The sequence below is a fragment of the Vicugna pacos genome, chromosome 4 (genome assembly GCF_048564905.1).
Source record: "Vicugna pacos chromosome 4, VicPac4, whole genome shotgun sequence".
Taxonomy (NCBI): Eukaryota; Metazoa; Chordata; class Mammalia; order Artiodactyla; family Camelidae; genus Vicugna; species Vicugna pacos.
Genome location: NC_132990.1, coordinates 33,269,283 through 33,289,914, shown reverse-complemented (window position 1 = coordinate 33,289,914; position 20,632 = coordinate 33,269,283). Strand labels below are relative to the sequence as shown.

General features: G+C 38.9%; 1 protein-coding gene across 3 annotated transcripts in view; it reads right to left on the bottom strand.

The window, feature by feature from the left end:
* Positions 1 to 20,632, bottom strand: part of GLIS3 (GLIS family zinc finger 3) — a 526,902-nt gene that overhangs the window by 50,536 nt on the left and 455,734 nt on the right. For all 3 annotated transcript variants that reach the window (XR_012071988.1, XM_072959522.1, XM_072959523.1), the window contains exon 8: positions 14,660 to 14,801. Coding sequence is in view for 2 of the 3 variants with exons in the window: in XM_072959522.1 (XP_072815623.1) it covers positions 14,660 to 14,801 (142 nt within the window). In the remaining variant the exon portion in view is untranslated. The remainder of the gene's footprint in view (positions 1 to 14,659; positions 14,802 to 20,632) is intronic.

The window sequence follows — 20,632 nt, the reverse complement described above, 5'->3', positions numbered from 1 at the left end:
CCCACGAGTGAGCATCATGTTGCTGTCATGGGCTGAAAGGCCACTGCTTCTGTCAACAACGCATGAAGAAGAGATTTGCTGTGCAGATCTGCTGCCGCCGAGCAGTTATAGTTATCTGCTTTTGGAGTCATTTATGATTACTTGAAAAGCCACAGGATTGCACTTCATAGAGGGCCTGCTGTCACAGGAAAAGGGGAACCAGTCTTATCCATAGACTGTGAATTCATTTACAATCAGTGCCAGAGTAATGCTGGGACTCTGAAAAATGAAACACCTGGTGCTGGTACCTGGGAAGAGGTATAGGCATGTCGTTTGTTTCTTGGGCACTGTTTCCAGCGTGTGGGTATAGAAGCGGGTAAGTTAATTAATGAAACCAGATTAAGTCTGCTTTCACAGGGGTATAGAAAAGCATTAGGCGCCCCAGGCAAATGATGAGCTCAGTCTTGCCTCTGCCTTTCCTCCCCACATGCCCCATCCAGGAGAAGTCTGAACCTAGAAGGATTCAGGAAACAGCTGAACTGCAATGAAAATTTTAGTTCCTTTGGCCTCACCAGAAATTGAACACTCAAGAGAGCTGGTGTCAGGGTGGTTATTAAAGGAACAAAGAGTATGCACTGGGAGTCAGATGGACGTGGGTTTGAATCTGAGCTTTACCAATTACTAGCAATGTGTCTTGGGCAAGTCAATTAACCTAAGCTCAGCTTCTTCATCGTATACAAGGATTATACCTCACAGGAGGGTGAAGAAGATTATACAATATACAGAAAACTCTTAAGACTGTGTCCAGACCATGGTTAAGTGCTTAATAAACTGTTGCTGCTATTCTTCTGCTATTTGTATTACTGTAATTATTCTTATAATTAATAGGATGTGGAAGACAAAAGCACATATTGCTCCAAAATAGTAAACCCCCAATAAATTATGTCCTCTTACCTAAAGATGCATTGAAGTATAAACTGTGAACTAGAGTCATTTTAAAATGCAGAAGAGTATATACATCGTAGTCTCTAATAATAAGCAATTTTTGTTCACTTTTGCTAATGCAAGATGCTACAACATGTTCAGGTCCTGCTCAAGAATCCTCATAGGGTTAAAATGTTGTATTTGATTTTACATGAGTAATACACACCTTTGAGTTATAATCCATAATGTGTTTCAGTTTAAAAGATAACAAGTCATTTTCATGCATGACTGCACTTCGTTAAGGAGCGAAAATGGGCTGTTACTAAAATGTCAACACAATTGTCCCTCTTGAAGCTTAGTTTATCTTGAAGTATTTTTACATTTTCAGCACTTCTTTGTGTTTGTTTCTCCAAGAGCATAAAGATCCAGCCACAGTTAATTTTCAGAATTCAAAAAAGATTTCCCTTCAGTTATTCTGAAGAAAATGAACAACATGGGGTGACTGGAGTTTTGGTCCTCAATAGTGAAAATTCGGGCCCCAATACCTTCTGCAGTTCTTTGCATTTCACCATGGAACAATTTAATTGCACTGCTGTTCAGTGGAAAATGCTCTCATGACCTAAATTCACAAACCAGAGAGAGCTTTCTAGCAAGGAAAAGGTCCTGGCACGGTCACTTGGAAGGCTGCGTTTGATTCTGAGGTTAACTGGAGAATGGGAGAGATGGGGCAGCTAATCCTTGCCTGGCTGCCTATGAGAAGAAGGAGCTAGTTTCTCTTTTTTCTTTCCTCCTAATGTCTGGACACTTCCCCCATCCCCTCTTTCCCCATCAGGAAGGGTATCATTCCATATTCCATCTGTATTAGGAAAAAGAAGCTTCTCAAGGGTTTGCCCAGTCATCTCTCTAATCTTTCTCTTCTCCTTGAGGCATGAATAATTTTAATATTGCCAATCCCTAAAATTCTATTCTTTCTGCCTGTCTTTTTTTCCCTCCCATTTTTGCAGTGTAGAGTATCATTATCCAGCAGCCCTGATAAGAGGATAATGAAACAATCCCTTCTCAACCGGATTGTGTGGCTGTCAGACTAAAATGACACCACCCGTACATCCTTGACATGCTACCCCAAGCTAATTGATGGCAAACAATGGTAACTGTCACCTGGGCACTAAGACAAGGAAACACACTCATGTCACCTGATGGGAGAGCTACCTGGCAACGGATAAACAAATGTGTTAGGGAGATGTTCTATTAAGGTAAGAGAGGGTACATCTCTGAAGAACATGCCTATTAACTTTGAGCTTAAGAGCACTGTTGTTCACTGGGGAACAGAAATAAATAAGGTAAAATGAGAATTTATTGATGTCTGCACAGTAACATGAATATTCAGGTTCTCTTACAAATAGATATTCCCACATGAGCTCCAAACATCTATGCAGCCTGCCCAATTACATTTCCATATCACGCAGCTGGATTTATAGCCAGGAAAGAAGTTATTAGTGTCTGGAAGAGGATACATGCTTATATGCCTTTCTGGAATACACTGCAATAGAACTAGAAGATAATGGTTGACGTCGTCCATGTAAATGCCAAAGGTTACCATCAAACACTCTGAAATACCAGGTATAATTAAGTTCATGTTAGGAAAAGCTTCTGAAACATCTGCATTTCAGAACAAAGACATTTTCTTACATGTAGAATGGCATCATCTGGCAGCTCTCTCAGATTCTCTGGGACCAACACTTCACGCAATCCTCTCGGGCCTTTCCAGACAATGCATGACATACCTAACCTCAAATCTCATACCTTCTCTTTCTCTCCTTCACCTCCCGAGCTACCTACTTATTCACTCGCAGAGAGATAATTACACAGAAAGTCAATAAAATAATTTGAACAAGCCAACAACTCAGATTGCCCTGTGAGAAATCCAGTATTGCTTCTGTGTGTGATGTTACCCCATTCTGAGCAGAGAAGATTAGCATAGAGAAAGAAGAAAGATGGAACAGGAATGGGCAGCCATTCCTGGAAGCTCTTACAGGAATGCTCCTCATCTCTGGTTTTGGAAATAAAGTCTGACTTGGTAACCAAAACCAAAGTTTTAGTAAAAAATACTGGATTCTCCGGCTCTCCATTATTCATCCCTTAGCTATCTCCTACCTGTACCACACTGACCACAAAAGAGGTTTCTTCCCTTTCAGACACTACTGAGACAACCCCACACACTCTAATTTCATATGACTTCTGAAAACATTTCACAGAAAAGGCTTTTTGGAAACAGATTTTTAGCACAGACAGTCAATCCAATTTTAATTGCAATATTCTCCTAGCCTACTCAAGGACGGATTTACCAGCTCTGAACTCTCTCATGAAATGTCTCCCTTTCCCAGCTCTGTACAACGGAGTTACAACAGCCCTTCTGGAGAACTGTGCTAGAGCAGGAAGCCGAAGTCTTCAATTACCACTAACCCTGGGAGAAACTGCATAGATGAGGAAGATGGTTTTGTTGACTCCAGAGAACCCCCCTTTCCTCTTTTTTTCACCCTTTGCCCATGAAGTGGACACTCTTCCCATTTTGCCTTCAGATACTCAGTGTTTCCTCCTAGTTTACTTTACTTTCAAGATAGACTCTGATAAGTCATTCACATGTTATCCTGAGTTTTTGCCCACATACAACCTTCCTCAAGGAATCTAAAGGCTTTTCTCTATGTGTGGAATGGAGGGTTCAGTGTTCAGTTATATGAATTTCAAGTATCTTTGTTGCTGGCAGAAAGCGTATTTTTGAAGAACAAAATATCCTTCTTGTTGGAATGTGACCTCATGGGTTCCTAAAGTTCAGTATTTCAGCTTTTTGCCTTCCTTTTGACATTAATTTATGCATTTATAAGAGGCCTGGATTTTAGAAAACATAATCCTGGATATTCAAGAGTTTGAAACTCTTCTCTTTTTAGGAAGAAATAGACCTTGGTAGAATTAAACTGTGACTGCTGCCTCTCATGTCGCTGTCAGCCCTGGGTTCACCAAAACCAGAACCAAGTTCTGCCTGTCTTCTGGTAGATTCATCCTACGAGGGAAGCACACTAGTGAGGGCTTACACACTCCCACCATGGCCCAGCCTGCATCTGCAGGTGTCTGCTTACAATGTGGCTACTTTAACTGATAATAATTTCATTTAAAAGCCACAACATTTGGGGTTCCACAGGATGCCCAGGGGAGGACAAGGAGTGCTGGGCAATGGGCAGTACAAGTGGTGTGGTTCCCTTCAACTGCAGCAGCTCTGCTGTGACCAGTTAAGCACTGGGCCTTATAAAAATCTCTGCAAACCCATAGGCTAGAAGATTACTAAAGTATTTGCTAAATCTAAAGTATTACAGAGGTCAAAAACAGGATACGGATGTACAGGCAGATTTTGAAAACAAAATACGATCAAATACATGGGAAGTCATAAGCATCCTTGATCTTGCTCAGTCACTGATGAATGCCCCAAATGTGAATATAAAGCAGTGGTTGGCTAACCTCAATTCTTTGAGCAACTGTTCTTACCTAAAGGCTAGAAGTCTTTTTTACATTTTACATTTAAAAATCTTAAAACCCTCCTTAGCTCTCAGGCCATGCAAAAATAGGAGGCAGGCCAGTCAGATTTGATGTATGGTAGTACATTATCTGTTGCATGGTAACTACTAAGAACCCTCATGAAGATACTAGGCAACTGTTTTCGAAATATGGAAACCAAATTTGATGTAGGCAAATAGTCAAGAATAGTTTTTTATACACCTTGGAGTATATTTTGAGAAAAATGACATGTCCTGGAAGAGTCTATTTACAAAATGACATTGGAAGGGATCAAGGCTATACCTCCTATACCTCAGCAAGGCTAACACATGAGCGTGTAAGATCGTGTTGGTCAAAGCCATCAATCCTATTTCTTCTTCCCTCCACCTCCCTCACCATCACGGATTCACTGCTGATTAAAGTCATTTATCAACCAGGCACATTTTCACTCTGTATAATCAGCCTAAATATACTTCTACTCTTCATGGCAACAGAAAAAAATGTCTAATTTACAGATCTGAAAATGGGTCTTAGAATATGGGAAATGAGTCCTTATCTTGACTTGAATTCTTCTTGGAAGGAACACTTCATCTCAGAACAGCTATTTCTGAACTCCAAGCAGCAGCACCCAATACTAAAAGGAATGGTTAGAAGGGGTTCTAGTCCCTGTCACAGACACAGACTTGGTTTGTGAGTAATTCTCTAAGCTTTTAAGCAAAGAGGAAGGAAGAAAGAAAAGCACATCAACTGAGCATCTACCAGCTGCAGGGAGTGTACTGAACTCTTCCATGTGGTCTCACTTAATTCTCACAACAGTCCTACGGAGTCAGTCATCTTACCACCATTTTTACAAAGAGGAAAGATAACCACTGCAAACTAACCTCCTAGCGAGTGGAGAGCTAGGACTGGGGCTCAGATCTAGCTTCACGTTCTTTCTGCCATAGCACACTGTCTCTAAACAACAAAAACAAACAAAAAAATCATGCTATTTCTGAATACACAAACACGGTACCCATCAAAACACAATTCTGACTTTGTGATTCCAGGTGCATGGCCACCTCTGATTCCAATTTGTTTTTCCCCTAGAGAACTAGAGTAGACTGCCTTAATTTAAAAAAATGCTATGGGAACTACTGGGTAAATTACTGAAATGCAAACTATAAAGGATTATATATTTTAGTTTCCTTTTCTACTAAATGACGTTGATTAAATTTCCAATTTGTTCAGGCTCCCAGATTTTCACCATTTCTTAAACAATGGGAGTGGTGGGTAATTTCTGGCACTGTTCCCTATCTGCTTTACAGAAGTATAATATGTATTTTTCTAGTATTTGGATAAAAGTAACAATATTAACTATAGATGCTGAATACTTACTGTGGGCTAGGCACTGTTCTAAGCACTCTGTCATTTAATGTATGACAGGTAAGCAACTGATCTCAGTAAGAGGGAAATAAATTTCAGTTAGAGGAAGAAGTAACGCTTCCACTTACAAATGTTATATTTGAGCATAGATTGGCTACACAGTGGTCAGACCGCTTGTACAAAACATGGCCAGTAACGTAACTTAAGAAGAGATGCTAAATACTGTCCATCCTTACTTTTGTGCAGATAAAACCCCAAACTGCCTTCGTACTTCAGAACTACGAAACATAGATCATTGTTTTACCAACAGCAAAATCTTCAGGGGGGTTGATGCAATGTATTTTCACAAAGTGTATACATTTCTCAGAAAACCTGATAAGCATCCCTGTGAACCTGTCTGAGGAGCAAACCCCTATGCACACTGATGAGCCCTCAGGATCCTCAGTTGTCTCTGCACTTCCTCCACATTGGGTGATTCAACCAACCACAGACTGTGTGGTACTGTGTGTACGGTTGAAAAATATCCATGTGTAAGTGTACCCGTGCATTTGAAGCCCATATTGTTCAAGGGGCAAGTGAGTAGTATACTTTCTGCTGCCTCTCCCAGAAGGTGCAAATAAGCCTTTTATTAAATCCCCAGAGAAAGGTTACAGTGAAGATTATAAATCCCTGACTTTTTATAATGGGGTTAGGTGTTAACAGATCTTTAGGGTGGGACTCAACTCTCAAATCAGAGATGATGGAGAGTCAGAGCAAAAGTCAGACGTGAGCAGTTAAGTTCACTAAGAGAGAACAGGACTAGAGTCCAAGTAGCAAAACCCAGTAGAACTGGAAATAATGTTATGAAAGGGACCCTACAGTGGCCTCAAAACTTAGGAGGAAACTTAAAACGCCATGGAGCAGCTGTAACTTCTGATGGATCAATGCCTACTGTTAGAGCAGTGTTAACAGTTCAAGGTATGGCCAGGACACCTGAACGGAATAGACAGTCCTCTGACAATATTGAGAAAACACTATAAAATGCAGTCTTTGGAGTCCGTGCTGTTGGTGGCCCAGAAGGGTCAATTCCACAAAACCCTCTTTATACAGTGCTTGCAATATGCTCTCTTATTACTGTTAGTTGTAAAACATGACAAATAATATTCAAGATAATGCAGTAATGTCCTTTACTTTAGAGTTTTATGTTATTCTTAACATTTATTTTCAGTGCTCATACATAGTAAAAAAAGAACTTTCACTACGGCTACAAACACCTTGAAAATGCCCACTTTCTTCTTTCTTTATTCTTCACGTGAAAGAGACATAGCTACCTACTTCTCTCTTTCCTTGGAAGGAAAATTCAGTTGAAGCAGAAAGTCGAAGCTCTGGACTTAGACGTTTGGCTCAGAACTTCCTAATCACAAAAGCTACTAGCTCCTCATTCCAGAAATCCTATCTGGAACTCTCCACCTTGCCATCCATCTGTTTCCTAAGACCTGGTTGGGGTACACTTCAAAGTAGAGCCAATCTTTCCTTCCCACACGCCTCTTGAGTGCCAGAAAAGTAACATAAAGTGAGGAAAACAAGAAATAATAGTATAAAGACAATCAAGACTGCCCAATGGGAACACAGCTATGATCACCCAGCTTCACTAGTTTCCTCTCCTCTAGAAGGTGTGGAATTGTTTTTGCTCACCTACAAAAATATTTTTACAGCAAAAACTTGTACATATTGTAAAACTGAATAATTCAGCTTAATCTTGTGTGAAAACTAACATGAATACAAGGGAATAAGTGGATATGGAAAACTGAAGCACGAAATTAAGCAGCTTGCAAACATATAAAGTCATTAACATTAGCTGCATATATACAAATGTGCCCTGTGCTGGCTGGGAATCAGAATTTTAATTTTCTTCAATTGCGGGTTATAAAATCTCACTCTTAATCAAAATATGAGCAGTGCTATTATAATACTGGTGTGGGAGGACACACTTACTGTCTATCCATAAGGTCTCTGTAGCAAGAAACAGAAATATATACGACAGGCCAATTCTTTCTTCCCCCACTATTTGATTCAGTTCTATTACCTTTGTAATTATTTAACTGTAAGGACCACAGCAGCATTATTCCATTTATCATTGTACATATACAGCATATTGGCAATATGTCTTTTATGGACAGATTTCTATTACACTGTTTTCACATGAAAAAAATTTGCCTCAATTTTTAAATACTTATTATTTAATCTCAATTTCGCTGAGGTACAACTGACATATACAATTGTAAGATATTTAAAGTGTGCATCTTGGTGATTTGCTAGATGTGTACACTGTGAAAGGATTCCTCCCATTTAGTTAATTAGGGGCAGTTCTTACTGTTAACTCCTACCAGTCAAAATTCAGGTCATGTTTTGCTAGAAGTCATATTCCCACATTTTATGATCCAGAGCAATGGCTTTCAAAGTGTGGTCCCAGGACCAGCAGCACCTAGTGTTACCTGTGAAATTGTTAGAAACACTTGGCAAAAAATTCAAATTGTTATGGAACCACAAAAGACCTAGAATTGCCGAAGCATTACTGAAGAAAAAAGAAAGAGGCTGGAGGAATAACTCTTTCAGACTTCAGACAATACTACAGAGCTACAATAATCAAGACAGCATGGTATTGGTACAAAAACAGACATATGGACCAATGGAACAGAATAGAGAGCCCAGAAATGAACCCACAAACTTTTGGTCAACTAATCTGTGACAAAGGAGGCAAGAATATACAATGGAATAAAGACAGTCTCTTCAGCAAATGGTGTTGGGAAAACTGGACAGCAGCATGTAAATCAGTGAAGCTAGAACACTGCCTTATACCATACACAAAAATAAACTCAAAATGGATCAAAGACTTAAACATAAGACAAGATACAATAAACCTCCTAGAAAAAAATATAGGCAAAACATTATCTCACATACATCTCAAAAATGTTCTCCTAGGGCAGTCTACCCAAGCAATAGAAATAAAAGCAAGAATAAACAAATGGGACCTAATGAAACTTACAAGCTTCTGCACAGCAAAGGAAACTATAAGTAAAACAAAACGACAACCTACAGAATGGGAGGAAATTTTTGCAAATGAAACCAACAAAGGCTTGATCTCCAGAATATATAAGCAGCTCATACGACTTAATAAGAAAAAAAACAGACAACCCAATCCAAAAATGACAGAAGACCTAAACAAGCAATTCTCGAAAGAAGACATCCAAATGATCAATAGGCACATGAAAAAATGCTCAATATCACTAATATCAGAGAAATGCACATCAAAATTACAGTGAGGTATCATCTCACACCAGTCAGAATGGCCATCATTCAAAAGTCCACAAATGACAAATGCTGGAGAGGCTGTGGAGAAAAGGGTACCCTCCTACACTGCTGGTGGGAATGCAGTTTGGTGCAGCCACTGTGGAAAACAGTATGGAGATTCCTCAAAAGACTAGGAATAGATTTACCATATGACTCAGTCATCCCACTCCTGGGCATATATCCAGATGGAGCTCTACTTCAAAATGACACCTGCACCCAATGTTCATAGCAGCACTATTTACAATAGCCAAGACATGGAAACAGCCTAACTGTCCATTGACAGATGACTGAATAAAGAAGCTGTGATATATTTATACAATGGAATACTATTCAGCCATAAAAAGTGACAACATAATGCCATTTGCAGCAACATGGATGTTCCTGGAGAATGTCATTCTAAGTGAAGTAAGACAGAAAGAGAATGAAAAATACCATATGAGATCGCTCATATGCGGAATCTAAAAAAACAAAAAAAAAAGAAGAAGAACAACATAAATACAAAACAGAAACAGACTCAGAGACATAGAATACAAACTTGTAGTTGCCAAGGGGGAGGGGGTGGTAAGGGACAGACTGGGAGTTCAAAATTTGTAGATACTGACAGGCATATGTAGAACAGATAAACAAGATTATACTGTATAGCACAGGGAAATATATATACAAGATCTTGTGGTAACTCACAGTGAAAAAGAATGTGGCAATGAATATATGTATGTTCAAGTATAACTGAAAAATTGTGCTCTACACTGGAAATTGACACAACATTGTAAAATGACTATAACTCAATAAAAAATTTTTTTAAAAATTCATATTTTCGTGACTCATTCAGACCTACTGAATCAGAAATTCTCGGGGCAGGGCCCAGCCATCTATTTTCATAGATCTTTCGGGTGTTATAATACATACTACAGGATGGACTTAGAGGCAGGGAGGGCTAAATTTATAGGCTAAAAGTATCAGGGCCTATAACAGAGAAGGATGAGGCTTGCCCCTATCCTTACCAATCTAATCCAATCTGTGGATAATCCATGGATACAAGAGATGCTACAAAAACAATGCCAAGACTTTGACTGCAGTTCAAGGCAGTGTCAAAGAGACTTGACAAAGACTTTATTGCCAAATGTTTTCCTTTATATCCCTTCTGTAAGCCCAGTATTGACCTCTTCCTGTCCAACACCAATTCCAAATTGTTCTGTTCCTTTTTCCCCTCTTGTGAATTCTAAGCAAAGCAGTGCTTTTGAAGATAATGCAAGTAATAACTATCGCATTTTTATAATGTACTATGCCTTCTTAAGGACTTTTATATAGATCATGTCATTTGATCTTCACAATTCTCCTGTAAAGTTTAACTTATTGGGAAATTTGTGTGCCAATTTAAAACTTTCTAATAAAGTCCCTGAATTAATGACCACTTTTTGAGAGTAGACTTTATGGAGGCAACTTTATATAAAATTATTTCTAACCTCTACAGCTCTGCAAGCTGTCCCAAGATAGTAAATATACTCAATTCAAGAATGTAGAAAATATATTAAAACATATACTACAACATTACATTAAAATGAAACATTAACTATTTCATGAAGTATGCTAAATTCTGCATGAATTTAATATGGTGCTATTTATTACAAAAAGTGATAATATGGTAAGAGAGAAGCCTTCAATTTCTTGTAATGAGATGAAGGGAAGGGAATGACAATACAGTCATCCCTCAGTATCCTTGAGGGATTGGTTCCCGGATCCACATAAATACCAGAATCCTTGGGGACCCTCAAAGCCCTCTGTATCCTCAAGTTACGCATCTGCAGATGTGGAGGACTGACAGTTATATGGCTTCAAAAATCCCTGCCCTAAAAAAGTCTTTGTTTTCCTTCCATAGTTCCTTAAGATATCTGAACATAATACTTTCTTTTTCCTCCTGAAAAACCTACCATTATATTCAAAATTGGGATAATTCAATAGGACTTGTAAGCTCTAAAATACAATTATTTTTATAACTCAAGAGAAGTGGTAACAATAAAATTCCCTCATTCTTGCAGATTTCCTTGTTCCAGTTGCATTGGCTCTTTGTCTAATGAGTGGTTTCTGTGTGACTCAAACATCTCAGCCACACTGGCCTCTATGATGTCTTCATGGCTAAGGTCATCTGCAAAGGCCATGTTTTATTGACTCTGCAGTATGGTTTCAGTTTGGAGGGAGCCATAATTTTTGTGACCGCTCATGGGACAGATTTTACACAGAACACACTTTGTTAGCCCTGGTCCTGGCTGTCCTTGATACTGCAGATTCACTAATTTTAAGGTAATCCACTTTATTAGTTCATTGAGGAAACTGAAGAGAAGATCTAAACAGGCATTAAGCCTTGAGTGTGACTTTCACACCTTGATCTACTGGCCATGAAATATTTCTGCCTTAGATCATCAGATAAATCACCTAAATTTACAGGCTGGCCTGGGGCATTCTCTATCTGGGTTATAGAACTTCTGAACCAAAGGACAGAAAATATAAGAAAGCCACCTTTGAGAATTACTCATCACTGCTCTGGCCTCCCTGTTAGATCACAAAATTACTTCAGGTTAACTCAGGAGCAGGCCTGGGCAGCCCTGGGATTTTCAGAATAGTAGACAAGTAAACACCTCGATTTAAAGTTTTTCCTCAGTATGGCCTCAGATGATACTGGCTGCTTTAACCTGAGGCACAATTTTCTTCCAAAGAAATAAAAGCCTTTCCCACAATCCTTTCCAATCAAACTCTGTCTTATCAACTGAAAAGTTTGTTTCAATAAGGGAAGCCAGTATGTTAGGAGACTTATAAGATTTGTATGTGTCAGAACTGCCATCTTCCCTGTTCATCTTAATGCTCTGCAAACTAACCCTGTCTTGGAATCTTACAAATTACTGTCTACTAGGTACTAAAACTTTCCATTTCAAAACCATGACTTCTTCAAACTAAGAGTCCTTAATCATTGCAGCTTCTTATAAATCATGATATTCACGTTGAATTGCTTTTGATCCTTTGCCCATACATACTCAACAGGTTTCCATCAAAATATTTTTATAATAAATCAGTTTACTTGCACTTAAAATTATAAGTTTTTGACAATCATTAAACAAATAATTTTTTGATTTTGTATAGCAGAATGTAAAGAGAGTGACTCCAAGTACTTTTGCCATTTAGCCAAGTCTTAATCTTTGTTAAATTACCTTAACACTTCAGATTTTACATGTAACTGAGGAACAGTTTCCTTTTCCTTTGGCATTTTTCACTGTTTGGCTTCTTTCCACAGATCTTTAGCACAGGTTGGAAACTGGTGTGAACATGCACTCCTGGCAAGTGCATTTCTAGAACTATGAAAGGAAGGCTTAACATATTTGTGTTTTAGTCTTTCCTCTTGCCTTGTTCTGCTCTGGGTTTGTGCCTACTCAGCAAACCAGAAGGCATAATCAATTTTCTTTTAAAGTCAAGAACAAAGAAACTAAAATAGAACCCAAGGGACACAGGCATAAAGAAAGAAGCAGGCCAGATGAACTTTCATAGTTATAAGCTAACTAGAGAAGTAAAATTCCAAGAAAAAGTTAAGCAGGATGGCCGCCTGCCTGTTTCCAGCGTTCCCAGAGTCACAGAAAGTTTGAGTCATTCTAAAGATGCTCTGTTGACGCTGTGGGAATGGAGGCTCCTTGTCTGCTACAGCAGCTCACCCGCCACAGTTAGAGGCTCAAAGCTATGAGCATTTTTTGAAGACCAAATGCAGAAAAGTGTCATGAACAGAAAGAGGAATTCTGTTTGGAATTACAAAGCCATTTCAAACTAAACCTCTTAAAAAAAAACAACTTTAACAATACTACCAGATATCCAAAAGCACACACAAAGACAAATGTGACTCCTAAGTTTTGAAAACGAGCCATATGCTGTATGCCACAAAGAGCAAAGGTACTAATGTTTGTCATAGATACAGATATGATGGCTTCTCAAACCCATATGCAAGAGGTTTAAATGCAACAAGACTAGCCCATCACCATAAACCATTTATTTAGATTGGATGTTGGGACATTTTTCAATCAATTCTGGTTAGCTTTTACTCTTTAACTTTTGGGTTCCAGGTATCCAGTAAGATCGTGAATTTATGAACTGAAATGCTCTAAAGGCAGTTTTAAATTGATTGTTAATTTACTGTGCTAGAATAAATGTTCATATGTCAAATGTTTGGCAAATCAAACAGACATATGTGCAAACAAAAGCCAGTCACGCTTTTTCATGTATATGTCTAATATGAAATATTTGTGTGTTGATAACACTGTGCATTGGCATATTTCAAGTGTCATGTGTACCTGGACCCAAAACCTCTGTCAGATTTGGTCAGCCCTTCCAATAAGTTTTAACCTAATCTCCTAGGGTCTCAAAAAGCTGAGGCTTTGTCTTCTCCGGAAGTAAGTACCCAAAGCAACTGATAAAGGGCCACCAACACTGGGACAACATTAAGGATGCCTTGATGACTGACTCTCTCAAAATATTTGCTCAATGCTTTCCCCCCTGCATTTAGATCAACTGAAACTGTTGAGTTTAAAGTTACAAAAGCATGTCTTTCTCCTACTCCATTGTTATGCATCAGTAGATTCTTCATTCTTTATGGCCTATTAGTGCTTTTAAAACGAAAAAGCCGTCTGCTTCCAAAACCTGGCTGGGGAGTCATGAAGTGGAAGCAGAATTTTAATTCACAGAAAACAGAAAATCCCCATTGTCTGGATTGTGGAGCTGGTGGGACTTTTGCTTTGATATTCACAGCATGACAGTAAGAGCTTTCTGTACATGAGGACAATACCCAATTACCTTTGTACAAGTATATCACCATTACAGAGAATGGAAAATGCACAAAAATCTGAGCCAAGAAAGTAAACGAAAAAAAATTAAAGTCCTTATTTTATAGTAAGCCTTTCTTATCTTTCACTGCATACACAAAAATTTCCACATATAGAGTCATCGATTATCCAGATCCAGGTGGAAGGAAGCTAGTCTTAGAGTGCCATCACACCCCTCCTCCCTCAGTGGTTGACAAACATTAATGGACATTCCCACAAGCTGATTTACTGATGAGAAATTTTTCTTAGAGACCTGGGGCTTCCTTTTACAATGCAAAGATGACAATGACTGTTCCATTAAGAAAGCCATATGCAGCTTGTTATCTGCTTAAGGGGGAAACATTTCCCTTGAGTCTAAATCAAATTAATAAATTTAAAATACCTGAGAGGGTTGTTTGGGTGCATTGGACTTTTGGCAGAAGTCCAGAACTCAAAAACCTAATGCATTATTTTACTGTTTCTTTATGAGAAAAAAACAGTCTGCTGCCAATCGCAGTTCAGGAATCATGTGGGGAGGAGAGGAAGGGGATAATTTGCAGTTCATTGATAATGTGAAATATAGATGATCTTAGGAGAATTTTTCTATGTGAACATTCCCTTTAAACAGAGTGAAGGGCCGGGAGAAGGGTAGCGGATGTGGCTGGGTCTGCCTGTGCTGTCATTACCTGGGTAGAGGTCAGGCCCGGGCCCTGGGGAGCATCCCACCGCCCTATCGGCAGCATCTCGTGGGGAAGTGGCGGGCTGCAGGGGCTGCACGGTGAGGCAATCCGTGAGCAGGTCAGGATGGAGCTCTGCACTGGACCGCAGCTAAGAGAAGGAGAAAACAGAAGACAGATGGAAAAGAAAGGCTATTCCTTGGAATACTTCCCTGGAAAGGATATCATGCCCTAAGGTTCATGCAGTTCAATCCATAAATATTTATCAAGCAACAACTATGAGTTAGGCATTAGACTTAACAGAGAGTCAATAAAAGGGTCAGTTTTCCAATTCTAATAACACCTGGCAGGTGTTACAGGAAAAAATGCAGCTAGAAACAGATTTGACTTGGTATTTCCACTTCTGGGAACCCAACTTCCTATAATAGTTCCTTTTATTTGCTCTGTATCTTATCAGAACTTGTAGTGATAACAAAAACAAACTCAAGGATATTTAGTCTATATTGTAAAGTGCTTTTAAAATACAGAGATACTACCATGAAAATATCTTGGAGATAATTAAAAATGTCCTTTGAGATTTGATACCTATAGATTTTACATGAGAGGAAAATACACAAGTTAAATTTAAAAATATTATGGAGCATGATAAAGAGAAAAACCAAAGTCATTATGGGCAACAAAATCTCAACAGTAAGTTATATTTAAAAATTAGATTTCATTTTATCAAAAGAACAAAATTAATTCTTTATATATTGAAGAGTTACATGTAAAAATTCAAACCATAAAAAAATATTAAAGTATCTGATTTCTTTATGAAAAAGGATTTTATAAGTGTCATTTGAATAAAAAAAAAACAACGGAAGATTTAGTTACAGAAAAAAATACTAACCTTCTGTTTGTATAAAAACACAATACCTTAAAAAATCTAGAAATATATTTGTTACAGATATTGCAAACAGTTATCTTCAGTGTTTAAAAACAACATATAAATTAATTTTGTCTTCATCAAGATAAAACTAACCCTTTAGATACAGGACTGGTGTATACTTACTCATCAGAAACTCCTCTAGACTCTAGAGATACTGTCTTATGGACTTTGGAGGGGAAGAAGGTAATGAACAAATAAAGTATATACCACATCAGATGGTGATTGATGCTATGGAGAAGAGTGATGCAGAGAACGGAGGCAGTGAGTGGAGATAAGGGAGGGCAACTCTAGAGAGCGGGATCCGGGAAAGCCTCATGGAGATGGCACTGGTCAAAAGTCTTGAAGGAAGTGAGGAAGTGAGCCCTGTAGATATATGGGGGAAGAACCTGCTTGCCCCGTGGTGTGTCTGGATTGTCTGAGGAATAGTAAGGCTGGAATGGAGGGAGCCTGAGGCCTGGAGAAGAGAAATAGCAGAAAGCAGAGATGTAAGTAGGGGGCGGAGAAGCAAGTTTAGTGTCCCTGTCTTCCTCCTTCCCACATGAGGGGACCAGGAAAGGGCCTTTCCGATCACTGAAGGCTCTTAAAACATCCTCTAGTCCAGGAATTAACAAATGCACGTGGTGGGAGGCATACAGCTGAATTTTCCAGGAGAGGATTGTCTCACTGTGCAGCCCTTGACATGAGCAAAAGTTTTTTAAAAGGAGAAATAGAAATGAGAATAAACATTAAAAAATTCAGCACAATTGCAAAGAAATGCAATGCTAAAATTAAAAAAAACTTATGAAATGATCAAAAACCATAAAAAAGAAGTGGTTTTAGTGAAGGCAGAGTGAGAGAAGCATTCTTAAACACTTTTGGTAGGAGTGCATATTATTACAAACTTTTGATATGATATTCTGGAATTTTTTTAAGACCTATAATTGAAATCATTTGCTTTCAGAATCTGTCTTTAGGAAACAGAAAGGTGAAGGAGATTTATACTCAGTGCTCTAATGATATATAGCATTACTTACAGCAATATTAAAAATCAGAAAACGCTACCTAAATGTCTAACAATTATGGCTAATTAATGATGTTATATCAATTTGATGGAATATTATGCAACCATTAAAATGATATTCATGCAGATAAATGCAAAACAAAATTATATACACAAATTGATAACAATTACATTAAAACACACAAAATACTATAAGGAAATGTAATTGAATACTGAAAGTGATTTCTTTACTTCAATTATTAGGAAAAGCAAGTATCCTTACTTTGAAGTCCTTATTATTTCACAATTTAAAAAAAAAATAGAAAGGCAAGCTTTCTGAAAGTTCAGACACTTCTTTTAATCACCTCTACCAAGTATGGAAATCCTCTTCAGAGTCCTAGAAGCAAGGAATTCTGGTAGAATTCATGCTGGATAGCTCAGAATCAATATTCTTCAGAAAATGGATAGTTAAGGTGATTAAAAAAAAGTGGTTTTTGTTCTCAGTAGCAATATCATGAATTTATTTTCTCTGTTTTCTTTTTATCCTTTCCTCTGCTTTCCAAATTTTCTACATTTCAATGATGTGTTGGAGCTGGCTTGCACCAATCCAAGAGTGCCAATTATGTGTACTTTTTCCAAACTTTACATGCAATGTCAGACTGATGGCCTGACATTGGTCCTGGTGATAACATTTATACTATGATAATTGACAAATGCTACACATTGGGCTTTTTCTTCTGGAGAGCTGGTTGTTAAATACTACCAGCATGCCACAGGCAATGACCCTGCTCAGAAAAATACACACGCACACATACAAAACATCAGTAAGTTACTATTTAGAGAGCAGTATTTCTTGGAACTCTAAAAGCTTTATTAAGAGACAAACATATATCCAGGTCTTAATTCAAGAATATGAAAACGGCACAGTGACCCTAAGTAAAGGTAAGGAGCGTGTAACACATGCAGTAAATACGACATAATTATATCATAATTTCTCCGTCTTGCCACATTGGAATCTCTGACCAAGATTATGTGGGTTAATGCCTAACCCTCTCAGAGTTTTGGAAGGTATGTTTGTTATTTTGGTACTAACCTAACACATGCCGCGTAAGAAAAACTGGAAAAAAATCAAGGCTTAGAATGAGTTCTGGTGATCACTTTAAATTTATCTTTCATCGTCAAAATGTGATCTGGGACCCACATGTTCTACTAAGAGTAGACGTGAACATCTCTCTGCTTTCTATTACCAACCACTCTAGGGTTTTACAGATATGAGTACTGATGAAGTTTTTCCAAGGAATTTCACGGCCATGGTTACTCCTGGAGTCAAAGGCAGACAATTCTTCCGTAGCTGCAACAAGTATTCATGCTTTCCAAGAGTGTGATTCCATACGACTCTGTGGTGAGAGTTAATCTGGTTTTCCCTGGGATTAGGCATGGTTCTAGAAAGTGCTTCTTAAATTGAACAAGCCTTGAGGACCTTATGCAAAATTTCCAAAGGCGGGCCACATGCATAGAAATGCAGTAATGATATGCAAGTTTAGCATCCCGCTCGCCTTCCAGAAAGAGCCTTCCAGATCATTTAAGGCTCTTAAACATTCTCTAGTCCAGGAATTATCAAATGGGTGAGTCAGGAGACACACAGCAGAATCTCCTGGGAGGGATATCGTTCAATGTAATACGTTTTACAGTTGGAGTAAGAAACCCAATTATTTATATAAAACATCTTCTTAGCAGCTAGGAATATAAAGAAGATAGAGGAAACTTTTTCAATGGGGGATGGTCTCTAAGTGCGGCTGTCAAACCTGGGCTTGACTCAGAATCATCTGCAGGCATCACCTCAGAGCTGCTGACTCTGGAGCCTGCCATGCATTGCTGAAAGCTTCCCAGGTCATGACGTTGCTGTTGTCTGGGAACCACACTTTTGGAGCCACTAAGAATCTTGATGAGAAGATTCTCTAGGAATCCTGATTAGAAGAGCTGAGATTTTTCTGGTTATGGGAAGAGGAAATGAACTGTAGAAGTAAGGAATTATAAAAACCAAACTGTCCTTAAGACATGAACCTCATGTAACTGTTTCTTATTATGTCTCCCTTCAGACCTCATAATAACAAATGGTTAGATGAAATTCATTTCATAAGGACAATTTGGATTTTTATCATCTTTCACAGGGATTAAAAAGGGTTAAAAAATTTCAATCCAGTTTAATACTTGCCCTTAGAGGACAGCAAGGACTTGCCCTTTATGAAGGCTTTACTGCCCTTTACAGAAAGAAGTGGAATTTGAACCCACCGATCATCAGTTTACCTGTTTGAAGGGGCTGCTGTGTTGCATTCCACTAAGGACCTTTATTCACATTGCAACCTATGTGAATGTCGCCCCTGGAGTTGTTCACCTCACCTGCCCTAACCACACCCCATTAGTTCCAGAGTAGAACTGCTCTTCTTTATCCTTCTCTTTCATTCACTGAACAAATATTTCTTGGGCCTCAACCATACACCAGACGCTGTTCTAGGGCCTTGAAATGTGTCAGTAATCAAAACAGACAAAGATCCCTGCTGAGGAATCTATAGTCTAGAGCGAGGAGTAAATAGTAAATAGACAAACTAAATAAGTAAGCTGTATAGAAGGTGGTAAGTGCTATGGAAAAAAGAAAAAAAGAAGGGTAGGTGGGATTGGTAACATTGGGGAGAAGTGAGGTCTTGTTGAGAAGAGATGGAAGGAGTTGACGAAATTAGCTAAGTGCACATCAAGAGGAAGAGAGCTCCAGAACAAGAAGGCCAGCGTGGCTGGAGTGGGGTGTGACCTAGGGAGGGAAGAAGGAGATAAGCTCTGAGAGGTGGGGTAGGGACGGAGCCAGATTACAGGACCCTGCAGCCCTCAATGAGCACTTTGGCTTTTAGTCTTAGCACAGTAGAAGACCCTCGTAGGGTCTTCATCATTTGCTTCCTGGGAGACTCCTCTCATCCCCTATTACCCACAGCCTCATAGGCGCTGTGTCTTTCCTTCTTTGAGAGTGCACAAGAGCTGTAAGGTAGGGATATACTGTTGGTCAGTTTTGTGTCAACGTGTCTGTACTACAGGATCCAATTATTCAATCGAACATTAAGTGTTGTTGGGAAGGAATTCTGTTGATAGGGTTAGCATGTACAGTCAGTTGACTTTAAGTAAAAGAGGTTATCTTCTATAACCTGGGTGGCCCTCATCCAATCCGTGAAAGACCTTAAGAGCAAAAACCTAAAGTTTACCTGAAAAAGAAGTAATTATTCCTTTGACAGCAGCATTAGCTTTTGTCAGTTTCTAGCCTGTGAGTGTGACCTACAGATTTCTGACTTGCCAGCCCCCACAACTGAGTAAGCCGGTTGAAATCAATCAGTCTTGCTCTATCTTCCATATATATCCTACGGGTTCTGTTTGTCTGGGCAAGACTGACTGATAAAGATCCCATTAGAATGCACTTTGAAAGACACTACCATATGATGATTATTTCCAATCAGGAAGGAAAGAGCAACATGCAGAAAAATCCAACAGAAAAGGGATGGATGTGCAGAGTCACACACTTTTAAAGATGGAATTTCAATTCAACAAGCATACATGGAATCCAAACAGTATACCTGACACTGTGTGCCTCACAGCAAACCTATGAGGTGCACGCTATTGTGGTTTCCAGTTTAGAGATGAGGAAACTGGAATGACACATCCAGCAAAGGTCAGGCTTGGATTCAGGTGTCAGAACCCCAAGCCAGACTCTTCAAAGTTACATTATTGGTATTGGCTCAAGAAATAACCCATTCCCACCTTCCTCTTCCCCCCCCACCACAACAGACGCACTCCCATACTTCCTCCTTCCTCTTAGTACTTTTTAAAATTTTAGCCAGCAGACTATCATTCAGACTGATTTAGCTGGGGAAAGAGCAAAGGGTGCCCAGGTTCTCTGGAAAGGTTCCTGGGACATCTGATCACCACTGCGTAGATTCTGACACCACGCCCTTGAGGGAAAGGGGTCTTTATTGGAGTAGAGATAGAGAAACAAAAGTGATCAATGCTATTTGGTTTTCACTGTCTCCTTTCCCAG